The 16,884-nt window shown below is 51.9% G+C and overlaps 1 protein-coding gene across 2 annotated transcripts; it reads right to left on the reverse strand.

Moving 5' to 3' along the window:
- Positions 1 to 2,057: 2,057 nt before the first annotated feature.
- Positions 2,058 to 16,387, reverse strand: HELT (helt bHLH transcription factor). 2 transcript variants are annotated; one of them, XM_061565103.1, is made up of 4 exons: positions 16,278 to 16,387; positions 13,121 to 13,225; positions 7,189 to 7,285; positions 2,058 to 3,108 (listed from the first exon to the last, which is right to left on the reverse strand). In XM_061565103.1, exons 1-4 carry the CDS (start codon positions 16,302 to 16,304, stop codon positions 2,555 to 2,557), a joined length of 783 nt encoding a protein of 260 aa, XP_061421087.1. In that variant the 5' UTR covers positions 16,305 to 16,387; the 3' UTR covers positions 2,058 to 2,554. The 2 variants fall into 2 exon arrangements, with proteins under 2 accessions (XP_061421087.1, XP_061421086.1); XM_061565102.1 differs by having other exon boundaries at positions 16,206 to 16,319.
- Positions 16,388 to 16,884: the final 497 nt, after the last annotated feature.

Consider the following 16,884-nt stretch of genomic DNA (forward strand, 5'->3'; position numbering starts at 1 on the left):
GCCTACTGCACCAATGTTTAAAACCTTCTCAGCAACAACATTAATGCACATTCTGCTGATGCTCGTGGAACCATTGGCAATGTTAAATTTTAATTGTATAGTTATTATTCTATTCTCCACTGCAAAACAGCATTCGAACTTGACCTGGGCCTTCCCTAAGTCAACTCAGCCTCCAATGAGTCTCTTCACGTGGTGGTGTGGGCTTCACCAGCACTGATCATTTAAAGGCGCCCAGCCATACGTGGTGGTGGTGGCTGCCACTCCTCCTCGTGTGTCTTATAATCTGACATTTAAAATGTGCTCGCCAACACCACATATTTCAGCAGCAATCCCAGGCGTAACGTCGCATCGGTGTGCATGCGTTGTGCCAAGTGTCCCTACTATCTGTATGGGAATTCCGTGAAATTCGTATTTAATAACGTACAGGGCATTGGCAATCTATCGATGCATGGATAAAGGACTCCCCGCGCTCTGTCGTTCGTGGGTGGCTATTTCACCACTCGGCTCAGTACCCACTGATGGACAGGACAAGATTCTCACTCGCCACTGAGGTTAGCCGTGGACGAAAATCGAATTCAGTTCGCAGAATGCAAGGCTCAGTTTGGCGACCACCGTACCTAACCACCAAGAGACGTGTAACCGTCTACGGATAATGTATTAACCGATTAACATCCATTCTTGTTATCCCTAGGCCAATGGCACGAACGTGACGGATCAAACATACTGCCAGTGAGAGGGACGTTACGATGGAGACTGGAATTGACTGACTATTCAATCGAATCGTGACTCGGTTTGGTTACGAACAATCTGGTCCGGGAACGGCTGAATGGTGACTCATTACTCGGCTTACTCTTGACAGTGCGGAGTAAAGGTACTCAGAGGCGTAGCTAGGGGGGGGGGCAGGGGGGTACACGTGTCCCCGGGCGCCAAGGTAAAGGGGCGCCAAAATGAGGCTTACAACGTCACATTATAACTTATTGCGGCGGACGCGGCAGCCTGAAACTACTGCACACATCTACACCTCAACCTAAAAGTTTATATATCCCGCCACACACAGCCTACTACCTCGCCTGGTCTACGTAACGTCGTGGGTTCGATCCCGACCCTGACGCCTGGTGTATATTTGGAGTTGGCGTGTTCTCCCCGTGGTCGCGTGGATTTTTTTATCCGGGTGCTCCGATTTTCTCCTCCACATTTAGAAACGTGTCTAGAGTGTTTGGCTGCAATACATTTCCACGTGGTAAGCCACTTCGTTGAGCTATCATTTGTGGACAGGTCGCTTCTGAAAAAGACATGTATATAGCTCGGTCGATCCTTAACTGGTAGAACAAAAAATGTTTTATAGTATTTTCATTTAAAGCTTTCGGGACTACAGGGATTCATATTCTTGGCTCTTTCGGTAAAGTCACGTAGAAGGGAAACAATAAAATAAAAATATATATAGAACATAAAAATATGTTATTGTTCAAATATAAAAATATAAAAATATTTTATTGTTTTATATTTTTATTAATTAATTGTTTCCCTTCTACGTGACTTTACCGATAGCACCAAGAATCTGTGTTATAGTAGTATGCTATTTTTTTGTAACAATAATCATTAGTAAGGGCATTAATGATATTCGTCAGCTCGCGGATTGCAAACAATGGAGTCTCTTTACTTCTGGGGTTATCAGCGCGATGATCTCTCTGCTCAGATCATTGCAAGCTTTGAACCTCGCGACATGAGTTCGATTCACCGGCCGCGGCTAGCGTGAGTCAGCGAGTGATGCCTGAAGCGGTAGCAGCTCGTTTTCTCCCCTCACCGTCACGAAATCCGCACTGAACTGGCACAAGTGTCTACATTAATTTCAAAATGTACCGTACACATACTCCAATCAAACGAAGCAGACGCGTCCATCAACAAGTAATTCCATTTTATTGGACGAAAAAAATACCGTGGGCGCGAGTATTTTATTTTGCACGCAAATATCAGCAAAAAATATATACAATCACTTAGTTAATGCATTTGCATTATCAATACGGAATCGTTTAGAAACCAAACCATGTGCTCTGCCAAGTAGCTTTCAGCAGTGAGACGTATACACACACATACTGGGCCCTTTGAAAATCAAGTGTCTCCGTATTTATCATCAGCATCAGCCAAGTAGTCCATCTTGATATATACACATATATATACATATAGATAATGCCATTGAAGGTGGTAGCTATGCACGCCTATAATCCAGCAATATGAAGATATGGTTGGAGGATCACGAAAAGATGGAGACGTCCACTTGGAGGACAGCGAGGCACCCATATGGTGGGCAGTGTGGTAAGTAGGTCGCCGCTGGCTTATCTGTTGGGTGATGTTTGCAACACCGTTCTTTGTCATGCTACAGTACTAATCTGGTCTCGCGTCCGATACCAAAGGACACAAACAATCGGCAAATAACGGAAAACTAACAAGTCTCCCACAGCAGGCTCCTCTCGACAAAATGAGACTTGAGTTATCGGTGTCGCCGAGTCCTGTAAACGAGCAAATGTTCGCGGTGGCCCAGAAGTTGACACGCGCATCACAACGACACGTGCTGCCCGCTTGGAATGCCCCGGGCGGCCGAGGACACGTGATGGGGACTCAGGTATCCCATGTAGGCGCAGTCAAAGTGCTGCCCCGAGCTGAGGAAGCCCTGCTGCCCAGGCGACAGGAAGCCCTGCTGCCCGGGCGAGTTGAGATAAGGCTGTTGGCCGGCCTGGAGGAAGGGCAGCGGTGCGGCCGCCTGCCAGGGGTACGGCTCTGCCCTCCGAGCTCCGTGCAGGGGCGACGGTCTGCCCGCCGACTCGGGCACTCCTCCTCCGCCGCCCATGCCGGATCCCGCGCCCCCGCACGTCCCCGGACCGGCGAAGGCGGGCAGCTCGGGGCAGCGGGCCGAAGGTTGCCCTGGCGCCAGCGGGTGGCCCGCGGGGCAGGAGCGGCGAGCCTTGGCCTGGAGGAAGGCGAGGACGCGGAGGTAGCGCGAGTCCTTCATCTCGAGGCGCTCGATCGCCGTGAGGTAGTGCACCAGGTTCTTGAGGCACTCCTGGTAGCCGGCCTGGTAGTAGTTGGAGAATTCGCGCAGGAGATCGGCAGCTGCGTGGGGGGGGGGGGGGGGCGAAACGAGGGGAAACACGGTTTTATGTCATGGTCATCCTCATGGTGAACTTCTTTCGCGCGCCGTACGTAGACAACCGTGCCAATCGGAGGTCGCTGGTTGAAAAGGAAACCCCTGGTATGAATTGTCTCTTACCTGATAACAAAAGTCACCTATCGTAGTCCGTCCAGAATTATCAACATCACAATTGAACCCCAGGTCCAGGGCCATCCGGAGGGGGGTGTGGGGCCCCCCAAAGCGCGAGGCCCGGGTCAGTCACCCCAATTCTTTGTACCCTAGGGACGGCTCTGCCAAGGTCTCGCTATGAAAAAATGGCCTGCTGGTCTAGATCGCCTTTTATTTGATGTTTACAGCCACGTGACTTAGATATCTGCTGTTGTCGGTCTATTCATCGTAATCATCATGATTTCATCTTAAGTCTCCCTTTAAAAACAAGCTCATTTGTTTCTAACCAGATTTTGTCGTGTATTCTATCTCTATATAACCGCCACCAGTTCCATCAGCATTATCATCGACAGCTATGATGAGACTGGCCCCACCGATTTAAATCGGTGCTTTGCCTCGTGCGATCTCGCCTCTGACGCCTAGGAAACACAAACATTAATCTTCAGACCCGAGTTTATCCTTTCTTCCGTATTAACGTCGGCAAATAATGTCGTGTGTGTTTACTTTTGTCGCACTTATGAATGAGACACCCTTCAGCTCACTTCACACTCCACCGTGCCTCCACAGCTCCTTCCCAGCTCAACGCGAACGACGAAGATGTGTCTTCTTGGTTCTTTCGGTAAAGTCAGATAATTCTCACGACGTTTCAGCCACAACGCAAGCAGGCGTCCTCAGGTGGAGAACAGGTCTGTCGGGGAGACAGAGACTCTGTCTGTGGCCTGTTCTCGACCTGTTCTCCACCGTCTTCTCGACAGACCTGTTCTCCACCTGAGGACGGCTGCTTGCGTTGTGGCCGAAACGTCGTGAGAATTATTTTATTATGTTTTATCTTTATTATTTTATTATTTCCATTCTACGTGACTTTACTGAAAGAACCAAGAAGATGAATCCCTGCAGTCACGAAAGCTTTAAATCGAAATTTAACTCTGTGGCCTTTCGAGCAAACGTGCTATGAAGAAGGGTCATTGTACGAAACGTCGCCTATTATATAATTTGGCCCACGGCGTTATTGACGAATGCGCCGAGTGCCCCCGTGGGTGAATGGGCCATGTGTTGCCTGCACAGAGCACGTCGCATTTGCCTGCAGCCTCCCGTCACGCTGCCGCTCCCGACCTCCACCCGGGGTCAAAAGGTCAATTCTCTACAATGTGCCATGAACAGCGTAGCGTTATAGAGCGGCGAGAGCAAAGAGTGCTCACAATTGGAAATAATTAGGTAATTACGTTACCATCCCGTGTAATAACGTTACCGCATTGTAAGTTAGCGCTTGAACACGATCCTCTCGTGTCGGTAGTAATTAGCCTATGGTACCTACGAACAATTCCTCGGAATGTGTACAGCAGGGGAGCATAGAAGTATAGTACAACAATGCTTTTCGCTACACTGCCCTCTGATGCTCACCACAGCCTATGTCTACACTGTTATGCGTCGTGGTTATCCATTCAATCGCTATCCAGGCTGAGATCTGCTTAGATTTCGAGATATGGCCAGATCTGGAGCATTCTGGGTGGTGTTGTAATGAATGGGCTTATCTGCCAGGCAAGGGTGCTGTCTGCTGGCAATGCACGTTAAAGACCCAGTGAATTTTCGCGGGTGTCGTGTTCTAGTTGACCAATACCACTGACCCATTCCTACACGTGTTCATATGACAATCCTCCACGATCAAATGTGGAATAACATGACGGGATTCTAGAGAGGAATTTCCTTGGCTGGGTCAGGAAATTGACCGTGTTCAATTTGATATGCATGATAGCAGTAACAATTCATCGATTCATAATAGAGGTTTTTGGGTTAGATCGGGTAAATATAAATGTGTCGTTAAATCCGCCACCACCCGACACAGCCAATTACGTGTTAAACTAATTAATCGATCATCAACGGAGTTCACTGGGATCGTGAATCTGTGTGAAACACGTGGTATCGTGAAGCACGTGGTATCGTGAAGCACGTGGTATCGTGGAGATGACTGTCGAGACACACCAGATTACACGTGTGCGCTTCCTGGATTTCCTTTACTTAAACAATCATCGAATTCGTTCAACCCGAAACGAAAAATAATAATAAAAAGACGAATTCATCACTTGGTATACGCTTTGTTTATACTTACTTTTAAAGGGTTTTTTGTTCAACTCCTTTAAGAAAAAAAAATGTATCGCAACTTTGTTTTTTGAGATCCGAATATTAATTGTATGCAATTAAGAAACACACGTGACCCTTCCAGCCACTGGAGGCGCTGCCATACGTACACAACAATATTCAAGGGGCAATAACAAATAAGTATAACCCGTAAAAACAAAGTTTTTCACTATAAATCCTTTATATGCGTGGCGGCTAGAGTCCTCTCGTCCTCTGGCTTGAGATGGCTGCCACCTATGGGTCAGATGATTGTCTGCCAGTATTAAGCAATTGGTAATTAAATATTTAATTTGTTTCCCCTAAACAGTGTAAAATTTAGGATTTTTTTTTCACGAACATTAATTGTCTCGCACAACAAGTCTGTGTGCAAAATGTCAGCTCGATTGGATCACGGGAAGTGGGTTAAAAAACGACCGAAAGATTTGCACGGTCGTAAGCAAGCAAGCAAGCACGCAAGCAAGTGAACTTAATATAAAGGATTTAAAAATAACAAAAATATGATCCTGAATCGAAATCATGACCGGGAATCGTGACCATTGATCGAATCGCGGGCGGGGGGGTGGGGGGGGGGTCGTGGTCGATGCGGTGGGTGGTTAGTGAATGCATGCAGAGTTCCAACAGTAACAGGATCTGTATCAGTTCCCCAGTCAATCTCATCAGCAAGGATTCTGCTGGGAAGGGGATGCATTGGGGGGCGGGAGGGTGCGGGGAGTTAGGGGGGGTAGCGTAGTGGTTAGGGCGCTGCGCTACGAACCCAGCGACACGAGTTCGATTTCCGTACATGGCTAACCCGATTGTCTGAAACGGTCAATAGGCCTCCCCTAGGTTGACTCAGCCTCGAATGAGTAACACGGTGTGATGTGTAAACATCGCGACTGGGGAGACGAAGTCGGGACGGGCGTGGCGGTGACCACCCCACCCCCCCCGTGTGCCGTGCCGGCCTTCATCGGTGCTACTCGCTAACAGCACTTGCCCCGACAGTCTGTTGAGGCTATATGGGACCGGGGATAGGGTCTTTGTCTTTGTGTGAGAGGGAGGAGGAGGGGGGAGGAGGAGGGGGGGGGAGGAGGAGGGGGGAGGAGGAGGGGGGAGGAGGAAGAGGGGGGAGGAGGAAGATGGGGGAGGAGGAGGAGGGGGGAGGAGGGGGGAGGAGGAGGAGGAGGAGGAGGGGGGAGGAGGAAGAGGGGGGAGGAGGAGGGAGGAGGAGGAAGATGGGGGGAGGAGGAGTAAGAGGGGGAAGGAGGAGGAGGAGGAGGAGGAGGGGGGAGGAGGAGGGGAGAGATGGAAGAGGGGGGAAGAGGGAGGAGGAGGAGGAGGAGGAGGGGGAGGAGGAGGAGGGGGGAGGAGGAAGAGGGGGGAGGAGGAAGAGGGGGAAGGAGGAAGAGGGGGGGAGGAGGAGGGAGGAGGAGGAAGATGGGGGGAGGAGGAGTAAGAGGGGGAAGGAGGAGGAGGAGGAGGAGGGGGGAGGAGGAGGGAGGAGGAGGAAGATGGGGGGAGGAGGAAGAGGGGGAAGGAGGAAGAGGGGGGGAGGAGGAGGGAGGAGGAGGAGGAGGGGGGAGGAGGAGGGGGGAGGAGGAAGAGGGGGGAGGAGGAAGAGGGGGAGGAGGAAGAGGGGGGAGGAGGAAGAGGGGGGAGGAGGAGGGGGGGGAGGAGGAAGAGGGGGGAGGAGGAGGAAGAGGGGAGAGATGGAAGAGGGGGGAGGAGGAGGAGGAGGGGGGAGGAGGAGGAGGGGGGGGGAGGAGGAGGGGGGGGCTTACTCTTCTCTTTGCCGCGCAGGAGATCGGACGAGTGCAGAGCCCGCAGGTACTGGACGGTCATCTCCAAGATCTCCGCCTTCTCCAGCTTCCCGCTGCTCTGCGCGCCACAAAAACACACACAAAGATCCCCCGTGTAGCCTTAACAGACTGGAGGGGCAAGTGCTCTTAGCGAGCACCTATGATGGCCGGCGCGGCACACGAGGGGGTGGGTGGCCAGCACCACTCCCGGCCGCCTTTGTCTCCACAGTGGCGATGTTTACACACCGCACCAGGTACTCATTTGAGGCTGAGTCGACCTAGGGGAGGCCCGGGACCGGTTTTGATAATCGTCACCGGTGTTGGCCGTGAGCGGGAGTCGAACCCGGGTTACCAGGTTCGTAGTGCAGCGCGCTATCCGCTACACTACCCCTCCCCACGACACACACACACATACAGACACACACACAGACACACATACACATACAGACACACACACAGACACACATACAGACACACACACACACAGACACACACACAGACACACACACAGACACACACACAGACACACATACACATACAGACGCACGGCCAGGATGACGCTCATCCTTCATCATCCTCCTCCCTCCCTCTCTCCTGCTCGAGCGCAGTGGTTTCTCTCAAACTGATTTGCCCCCGCGGACTCACTCAGCCGATGCAAACATTTGCGCGGACCACCCAGCTCCCCCAACCCCTGGTGACAAAACGCAATCACTTATCTCTCTAAAAATAACCAATGACTGTATACAAAATGATTTATATTATCGGAACATAAAACGAAATTAACGCAGCTGTACGTTTTTCTTTAGGGGGTGCATTTCGATCTTAGGGTCAGGGAACTTTAACCAGGGCACTTTATCGAACTTCATTTTTTGCACATTCAATATCACGAGCAAAATATTAATTCATGTCCGAAACAAAAGGCGTAATAAACGTTGCCATGATTTGTCCGCATCAACCTTGCGCGTCCATCACAGCCGCGCGAACCACCGAGGGAGGGAGGGGAGGGGAAGAAGGAAGGGAGGGGAGGGCGGGAGGGAGGGGAGGGAGGGGAGGGAGGGGAGGGAGGGGAGGGAGGGGAGGGAGGGGAGGGAGGGAGGACCGTCGGACACTTTTGCGCAGCATCAACGCACTTCGCGTCCTCGTCCACGTCTCAGAAAGCCAATGGTCCAGGGGGACATCTACACGAGTGGCTCTCCAACGTTTCCGCTCTAATTTGTCGCCACGCGTGGGGCGGTGCGGCCGGCTGGGAGAGACGGCGAGAATCGTTGCGGGGGGAGGGCGGTGGTGGGTTGTGGGTTGTGGGCCTGCGGGTGGCGCGTTCATTTCGTGCAGCGAAAGCGTTGAGAGTCAAAAAGAAAAACCCGAAACCGTTGCAAGCGCTTCGCGGTTCTAATCCAGAGGCCGCACTGATCATCACTGATGATCATCGCTGATCATCACCGATGATCATCGCCGATCATCACCGATGATCATCGCTGATCATCACCGATGATCATCGCTGATCATCACCGATTATCATCACTGATCATCACCGATTATCATCACTGATTATCACTGATTATAATCAATGATTATCATCACTGATCATCACTGATTATCATCACTGATTAATTACCATTATTGATTATCACTGAGACTCGTGGGCAGCGTTCACTGCGCGTGAATGAGATGTCCAGCGGGTGCGCGTGTTGCGGGAGTTATCGGCAGGGGGACCCTCCTGCCACCATGGGGCTCGTACACGTGCGGTCCACACGATTATTGCTGCGGGTGTAATCAATCAGCTTAACCATCATACTACTCACGCGCCGTCCGGTTCGCAGTGGCGTCATTCGCAAGAGTCGGTCATCGCTGTGCCGGCGTCAGGGTCCAAATTGCCAACATTCTAAAATAAGCCGCGAATGACTCAGTTGAGATAGAGACGTAGCAATCATCGCCCCGACCGGCAGAGTAAATGCCCATTCGCTTGTTGTGCGTTAGATCGTTGTCCATCCCCCGCACCTCCGATTAGCACGGTTGAGCTGCGTACGGTGCGATAGAAGTTCAACATGCCGTACATAATCGCAGACCATGTGCCGAGTGACATTGAGAGCTGCCACTCGGGGTGCAAATTCATCGCAAACAAATCGGTCTCATCGTTACCATCGCTGCTAACGCCATAGTCAAGCCGCATTCCCAAGGACTCAAGCCAGTTTGGAGTGTGACATGTCTCCCACATTAGCAAGCACTGGATTGACGTCCCTGCTGAAGAAAGAGAAAAGGCCGTGGGTTGCCTTCAGCGCATTAAGTGCCGCTAACCGCTCGCGTTGCGGGTGTGCCATGGATGTTGGGGTTATAATCGGACCACCGAGGGCCTTCATCCAGCAGCGGATAGGCTATGCCTGCGTAAAACTATCCAGTGTCGCATTATGATCCCTCGACGGAGCAGTGGATCCGTGAGATTGATCGTAAACGTGAAAGCAAGGTGGTTCGTCTTGTCAGCAGTCCACGCACTGCTGCCAACGAGACTCAGAAAGCAAAAACCCCATCGCGACATTTGTTGGATGAACAAATTGTCCGAAACACAATGCACGACACACAGCAGATGCCAGTGAATTTCTCTGAAGTCCTTTCGAATATCTGTCGACCGCATACGCGTCTTGGCACACGTGCATTTGTGAGCCATTGTTTAATGTTGTTGTGAGCCGTGGCTCCGAATCGAACTCAGGGGCGCCGGGTACATAGCGCAGAATAGCCCCCCCGTCACCCCCCCCCCCCCATTAGCGTGATCAATGAGACAATTGCCCCACGAGCGAATTGTCTCATTGCAATCATTGCGCATTTAAATACATACTCGATAAACGCATGGAGGTGTAATGAAACCTATTGAATAATTGACCGTTTAATTAATCGGGCAATTAATTAGTCCCCATTTTCGCTCGTCAATTGTTAATTTGCGCTGAGATTCAGCGCGCTCTGGAGGAAAGGGTTGGCGGGTCACGGAGATATTTGTGAAACGCCCAAACCCGGTAGAGAGCCAGGGCAGCAAGTGAGTTCGTGAACCCGTGTGTGCGGACCTTGTCGTGTGTTTACAGTGCCGGATGAAGCTAGTGTGGGGCCTGTAGTATATGTTATAAAGGGGGCCTAAATAAATAAATATGATTAAAACACGTACATTTTTTACCTGCATAGTAAAATAATTGTATTTTTTCATTTGCTATACAGCCAGATAATACGACAAATCGCTAACCTTAAACACCCAGTCGTTCATAAAAGTTGAAGGCGGTATAGTACTATAGTAATAGAGCAAGTGCAGAATCACTGAACCAGAATTGATAGCTTGAAAGCATTTAGCGCGGGGCCATTGCAAGTGCGGGGCCTGTAGCATCTTCTACTTTTGCTACCGATATAATCCGACACTGCGTGTGTATTAAACATTTATAAGCAAGCAATGTCCTGATTCATAACATATACGGTACGTGTAGATCCACCGCTCTGTGCGCCTTGCTATCCAATATTTACCAGCAGCGTTTGTTTTAACGGGCAAGCGCTGACACTCGACCTTTTGAAATCCTTTATATTAAGTTCACTTGCTTGCTTGCTTACGACCTTGCAAATTTTTCGGTCGTTTTTTAACCCACTTCCCGTGATCCAATCGAGCTGACATTTTGCACACAGACTCGTTGTGCGTGACAATGTATTTTCGTGAAAAGTTTTTCCCAAAATTTTACACCTTTTAGGATTTTTTTTTATATTTAATTACCAATTGCTTAATGGTGGCAGACAATCATCTGACCCATTGGTGGCAGCCATCTCAAGCCAGAGGACGAGAGGACTCTAGCCGCCCGTTCCAAAGACCAATGTGGGCTGGGTTGTGGCCCATTGAACACGCATATAAAGGATTTATAGTGAAAAACTTTGTTTTTACGGGTTAATTTTTTGAGACTCATCAGCGGCGTTTATTGCGCGCCGTCGATCGAGGGCACTCCCCGAACGCCGCGGGGCCCATCCCAGCGCAGCAACGCGTCCTTCCTTGCGGACTTGCGTGCGGAAAACGGAAAATGCATTCGGTTTTTTTTGTGCGCTCGCGAGGTTCCATTCCCGTTCTCTGCCACGGTGTCTCAAGCCCTTGCGAGGCGACACTCAACGCCCCGCGCGAGCGCCGTTGACCGGAGGCGTTTTTCGAAGGCCCCCCCACCACACCCCTACCCCAACCTCGCCAGAAATTCAAACATCCCATGCATGGCCGCAGGGAACTCACCCGGGCCAACGGAGCATGTGAGATTCGCTGCAGCTCGTCCTGATAAACGTACGGATTACTCGTTGGTTCTTTGGGTAAAGTAACGTAGAAAGAAAATAAATTAAATAATAGAGTACGACGTTTCGATTGCAACACAAGCAACCGTCATCAGGTAGAACTCAATTTGAGAGAGAGACAAAACACAGACACGGAGACACATAGACAGACACACAAGCAGAGAGAGAGACAACACAACATCTTCTTTCTACGTGACTTTACCGAAAGAACCAGAGTAATTCCTGCGGTCACGAAAGCTTCAAACGTACGGATGTTTAACTTCTTTTGCACCGTGCGCAGACAACCTTGCCAATGGAAGGTGCTAAACGATCTAATATATAGCGGGTAGACCTCTCACCAGATCCCCCATGGAATACACCCCCCATGCTACCCCCAGGATTCTCCGCCAGTCCTCGGAAGCGAAAGCACGCAGCGTTGAGTCTGGACCCTTGCATGCTGCCCGCTCGCTCTAGGCCGCTGCGTTGCTGGTCAGTAGAGGGCAGTGCAGCCGATGTCTGCCGACGTTCTGCGCGATTTCCACGGTCCAAAGTCGGGGATAACGCCGAGCGAGCAGCGTGGTGGACTTTGATCAATCAACCCACCGCGGAGGCCATCGCCTGTAACTACGACGGATCGTTGCAGATGCTGCGGCTCAAACGGCTGCCACGCGGACAATCAGGAGGAATTCGCTTTCCACAGCGGGAGCCTTCGACGCCGTGCGCGGGACAGAGCTCGCACGCACGACACCGGCGTCGACGTCTGTCTGCGTTACAAACACGGGGGAGCGTTTGCCCGACGAAATGAATCACGGATCGTACGTGTTCTTAACGTCATCATTATCGGCCGCGATCAATCGGCTGCTGGATGAAGACCTCCCGTCAAGCCGAAAGGGCCCGATGCGATTACGCGCGTCCCACATGTCGCGTGGCAACCGCGAGTTATTGGCATTGATTGCAATTAAGCCAAAAATAAACACCGCTTCCATATTTTACCGCTCGATATTTTCCGGAACGCTGCCAAGGCCGGCTTGGAGTAGCGTCTGTCTCCGCAAGGCACCACTGCCGTGTAGAGAAAAAGGTACGCATCTCCGTAATAATGATCCTAGATTATTGTACGGTACCATATACAGTATACTTCCTGTGCAATCCTGTGAACAGGTTTATTTATCTTCTTGGTTCTTTCGGTAAAGTCACGTAGAAGGGAAGTAATAAAATAATAAAAATAAAACATGATAAAATAATTCTCACGACGTTTCGGCCACAACGCAAGCAGCCGTCCTCAGGTGAAGACTAGGTCTGTCGGGGAGACAGCGTCTGAATAAAACACGCTGTCTCCCCGACAGACCTGGTCTTCACCTGAGGACGGCTGCTTGCGTTGTGGCCGAACTGTCGTGAGAATTATTTTATTATGTTTTATTTTTATTATTTTATTACTTCCATTCTACGTGACTTTACCCAAAGAACCAAGAAGATGAATCCCTGCAGTCACGAAAGCTTTAAATCGAAATTTAGGTTTATTTATGAAAAATATTCTGACAAGGCTATATGGACGTGTCGTATCAACGCAGTGTCCGGTCAACGCAGTGGAGCCGATTGTCCCTCGACGCCCCCCCCCTGCTGTTCACCCGGCCCCGCCCCTCACCTGCTTGGCGAGAGCCATGGGGACGGTGTTCCCCAACTCGTTGAGGCAGTGGTTGATCCGGTCCCGACGTCGCTTCTCGATCACTTTGTGCGACACGGTCCCACCCTGGAACGGGAGATGGAGAGAGAGGACACGAGGCGTGTGTGTTTGTGTGTCTGTGTGTCTGTGTGTGTGTCTGTGTGTGTGTGTATGTGTGTCTGTGTGTGTGTCTGTGTCTGTGTGTCCCGTTGTGGGGAGCGGTGGTGTAGCGGTTCGCGCTACGCTGCTGTGCTACGAACCTGGCGACCCGGGTTCGATTCCCGCTCACGGCAAACAACCGGTGACGATTATCTGAACCTGTCCTGGGCCTCCCCTAGGTCGACTCGGCCTCATATGAGCACCTGGTGCGGCGTGTAAACATCGCCACTGGGGAGACAAAGGCGGCCGAGCGTGGTTCTGGCCACCCATCCCCTAATAGGTGCTCGTTGACAGCATTTTCCCCACCAGTTTATTAAGGTTATACGGAGGGTTTAGGGGAGGAAGTCTTTGTTTTGTAGACTGTATATACAATGCATTGTCTCTCTCGATTTCAAAATCAAGGTGTTATTATGGCCAAATCCACTGGTGCCAATCGCCTACGCGTGCCACCTCCCGTACCAACGCAGCTGCTGCGCGTGCACTTAAGCCGAACTTCTTTAGCGCCGTACGTGGCCAACCGTGCGAATCGGAGGTGCGGGCATTCAACTCCCGACATCCACAGCGAAGAGCACCCCACCGCCGTCTGATCTAAGGGCTTCTTCCCCTCGGTCCCCAAAGAATCGCGGAGTTCATCTCTCTGTGTGTGTGTTTTTTAAGATATCGTCATCAGCAGCCGCGGTCTATCATCCACTGCTAGACGGAGGCCTCCCCAAACTCGTCGCCAGCCACGTGACAATTCGTCCATGGCACCTGCACGCGCGCTGATTTATTTGGATATAAACCGCGCTCCACTGAATATGCTCCGGATTTCGCTGGTGGACCGAGGGAGTTGGTGCCCCACGAATAGACGCAGCCGTGGCGAGGGAGGGGGGGGGGGTTCGTGGGTTTGTTCCGGACGCGCAATTATCTTCCACGTGCGTCAACTCGGCATGAGATGGACCCGGCCAGAAATGTAAGCCCCGGGCTGGGTACGTAAATGTCACGTACGCGCAATCAACGCCGCGTGTGCACGTACAAGCGTTTTGCTCAAACCACTGCTGGAAGAAGGCCTGATCTGCGCCGTACAAGTCGAGTTGACCATACTTCACCACCCTGGTCCCCCCGGGTTTGTGACGGCGGGAAGCAAAGACGCGCGCGTGTGTGTGTGAGCATAGAAGCGTGAGCATCGAAGTTCAGTGCTACGATAGATGTATTCTGCTAACAACGCACCTGCCCTACAGCCCATACAATCTGCTATGCATGGCGGTCACCCATCCAAGCACTAGTCAGGCTCAACCCGGCTTAGCTTCGAATACGCATGGGGGGGAGGGGTGGGATTCCCGCGGAGCTGGCCATAGGCAATTAATAGGCTGTAGGGTCCAGATTCAGATAATTAGCCAAACGACTTACACCGAGAATTCCACATTGTTGATCGAGGAGGCAACTGCGTGAAATGGTAACGCGTGAATCGCAAACACGTGAATGTGTGTGTGTGTATGGTGTGTGTATGTTGAACTTATTTCGCACCGTACGTAGCGCAATATAGCGTGTATCGCAGTTTCCTAGGTCTTCTTATATGTATACAGTATACAAAGCGAACGCCTGACACGCAGGTCGCCCATATGAAGTATAATCGACGGGGGGGGAACGGTCACTAATCTGGTGAGCAAAAAGATAAGCGAGCAGTGTTTGTGCGGCATTGCCTCGACAAGAATACTCATTCGACAATACGCGATGTCGCTTACAAGAATGGATTTTGTTTTTACCCAGGAGGGTGTCGCGCAGTATCATGATTATTATTATTATTTTCATCTTTGTTTTTTTTTTGTTCACGAGGTATCTTGCATTGGCGATGTTTGGCCAAAATTCCCACTCCTGAGTTAATATTTTGCTCGCGGGAGGCAATTGGAGTTGCCCGCAGTAAAACCGATCGCGAGCACGAAGTGATGACAAAACGCTGAGCGCGGAGGGATTTCAGAATTCACCGCCGTCCTACCGCACCGCCGTTTCGAAAGCTCAAGCCCACAACACCGGGGCAGTATCCCGATCCAGGCTTTGATTTTGATTGAACACCGCCCTGGCTTGCTAGACGGATCAGAGCGTTCAGGACGCTTTGCTGGAAGTCAACGAATACCGGTGCCACACGCACAAAATCTCTGCCCATATCAACGAAACTATTTCTCTTTACCAGGTAAGGTCCACTGAGCTATCTGGATGATACATAAACGAAGTGGCTCATCACGTGGATATTTATTGTGTGCCAGATACTCTAAACGGACGTTAATTTTAAATGCGGAGGAAAAAAACCGGAGGACCGGGAGAAAAATCTACGCGACCACGGGAGAGAGAGAGAGACATGCAAACTCCAAATATACAACATGCGGTTTGGGTTTGGATTGAGCCCACGACATCCTGTATACCAAGCGATGTAGTTAACATTTCGCCACCGTGACGCCACAGGAGTGCAGCAACCCTAACAACCTGCAGCAAGAGCAACAGCAACAAAAACAAGGGAAATCAAAATCTGCTGGTGGTGGTGGTGGTGCGTGGTGGTGGTAGTGTGTGGTGGTGGTGCGTAGTGGTGGTGGTGGTGTTGCGTGGTGGTGATGGTGGTGCGTGGTGGTGGTGCGTTTTGGTGGTGGCGGTGGTGTTGGTGGTGGCAGTGGTGGTGTTGGTGGTACGTGGTGCGTGTTGGTGGTGGCGGTGGTGTTGGTGGTGGCGGTGGTGTTGGTGGTGCGTGCTGGCGGTGGTGGTGGTACGTGGTGCGTGGCAGTGGTGTTGGTGGTGCGTGGTGGTGATGGTCCGTGTTGGGTGGTGGTGCGTGGTGGTGTTGGTGGTGCTGGTGGTGCGTGTGCACTTGCGGCACGTGGGTTGCGGTGGTGGCGGGAGGGATGTAGGGAGGGAGGGAGTGGGGGGCAAAGGCTCTCACCCCGCACTCGTGGCGCGCGTGAGCGCTGAGCCTCATCGCCACACCGCGAGAGTCGTCCTCTCGCCTCTTTACCTTGCGCAGTTTTTTGCTGCCCGACATGACGGTCCCTCCTCGTGGCCTGGAGGAGACGAGGGGTTGTGGGGGGGGGGTCGACCGTGGCTCGGCAAGGGTCCCCGTCTCTCGGAGTGGCGACACCTCGCCCACGGGGATGGCCTCTTATTTATAACGGGGCCGCCTCGGCATTGCCCCGAGTCCGGCCTCACCCCCAAATCATGTCAAGGATTACGTCTCCTGAATGGCCATGTTTATGCATCGGAGGTGTTGTTTTGGGAAGAGGGGGGTGGGTGGTTGAGAGCGGGGGGGGGGGGGGGTGTCGAGGGAGGCGTTGGTGCGCTCACGTGGGGACCATTGGTATGCTAATGTGGAACAGGGCGCGAAATGTGAACCGCACACGCGCAGTGCGGGGGGGCACGGAGCGAAGTTCCTCACCACCCCCCCCCCTCTTCGCCCCCCCCGGATGATTCTCCCTTTCCCCGAGAGCACCCGAACCCAACCCCACGCCGCTGCCCGCCTCGTTCACCGCTTTCTTAACCAACCGTCCACCGCGCCCCATTGGCGCGTGAGGATCGACCCCCAGTGAGCTCCGGCCTTGCCCCGTCTCACGCTTCCCTGCTCCCCC

The sequence above is a fragment of the Lethenteron reissneri genome, chromosome 34 (genome assembly GCF_015708825.2).
Source record: "Lethenteron reissneri isolate LAM-NWPU_2019-01 chromosome 34, ASM1570882v1, whole genome shotgun sequence".
NCBI classification, from domain to species: Eukaryota; Metazoa; Chordata; class Hyperoartia; order Petromyzontiformes; family Petromyzontidae; genus Lethenteron; species Lethenteron reissneri.

What these genes read in the sequence shown, in the direction of transcription:
- HELT (XM_061565102.1), bottom strand. Translation starts at nt 16,304, where the DNA reads ATGTCGGGCAGCAAAAAACTGCGCAAGGTAAAGAGGCGAGAGGACGAC. An exon ending in ACGCGCGCCACGAGTGCGGG is followed by an intron (nt 13,226 to 16,205) that starts GTGAGAGCCTTT and finishes CTCCCGTTCCAG; the next exon opens with GGTGGGACCGTGTCGCACAA. An exon ending in CCATGGCTCTCGCCAAGCAG is followed by an intron (nt 7,286 to 13,120) that starts GTGAGGGGCGGG and finishes TGTGGCGCGCAG; the next exon opens with AGCAGCGGGAAGCTGGAGAA.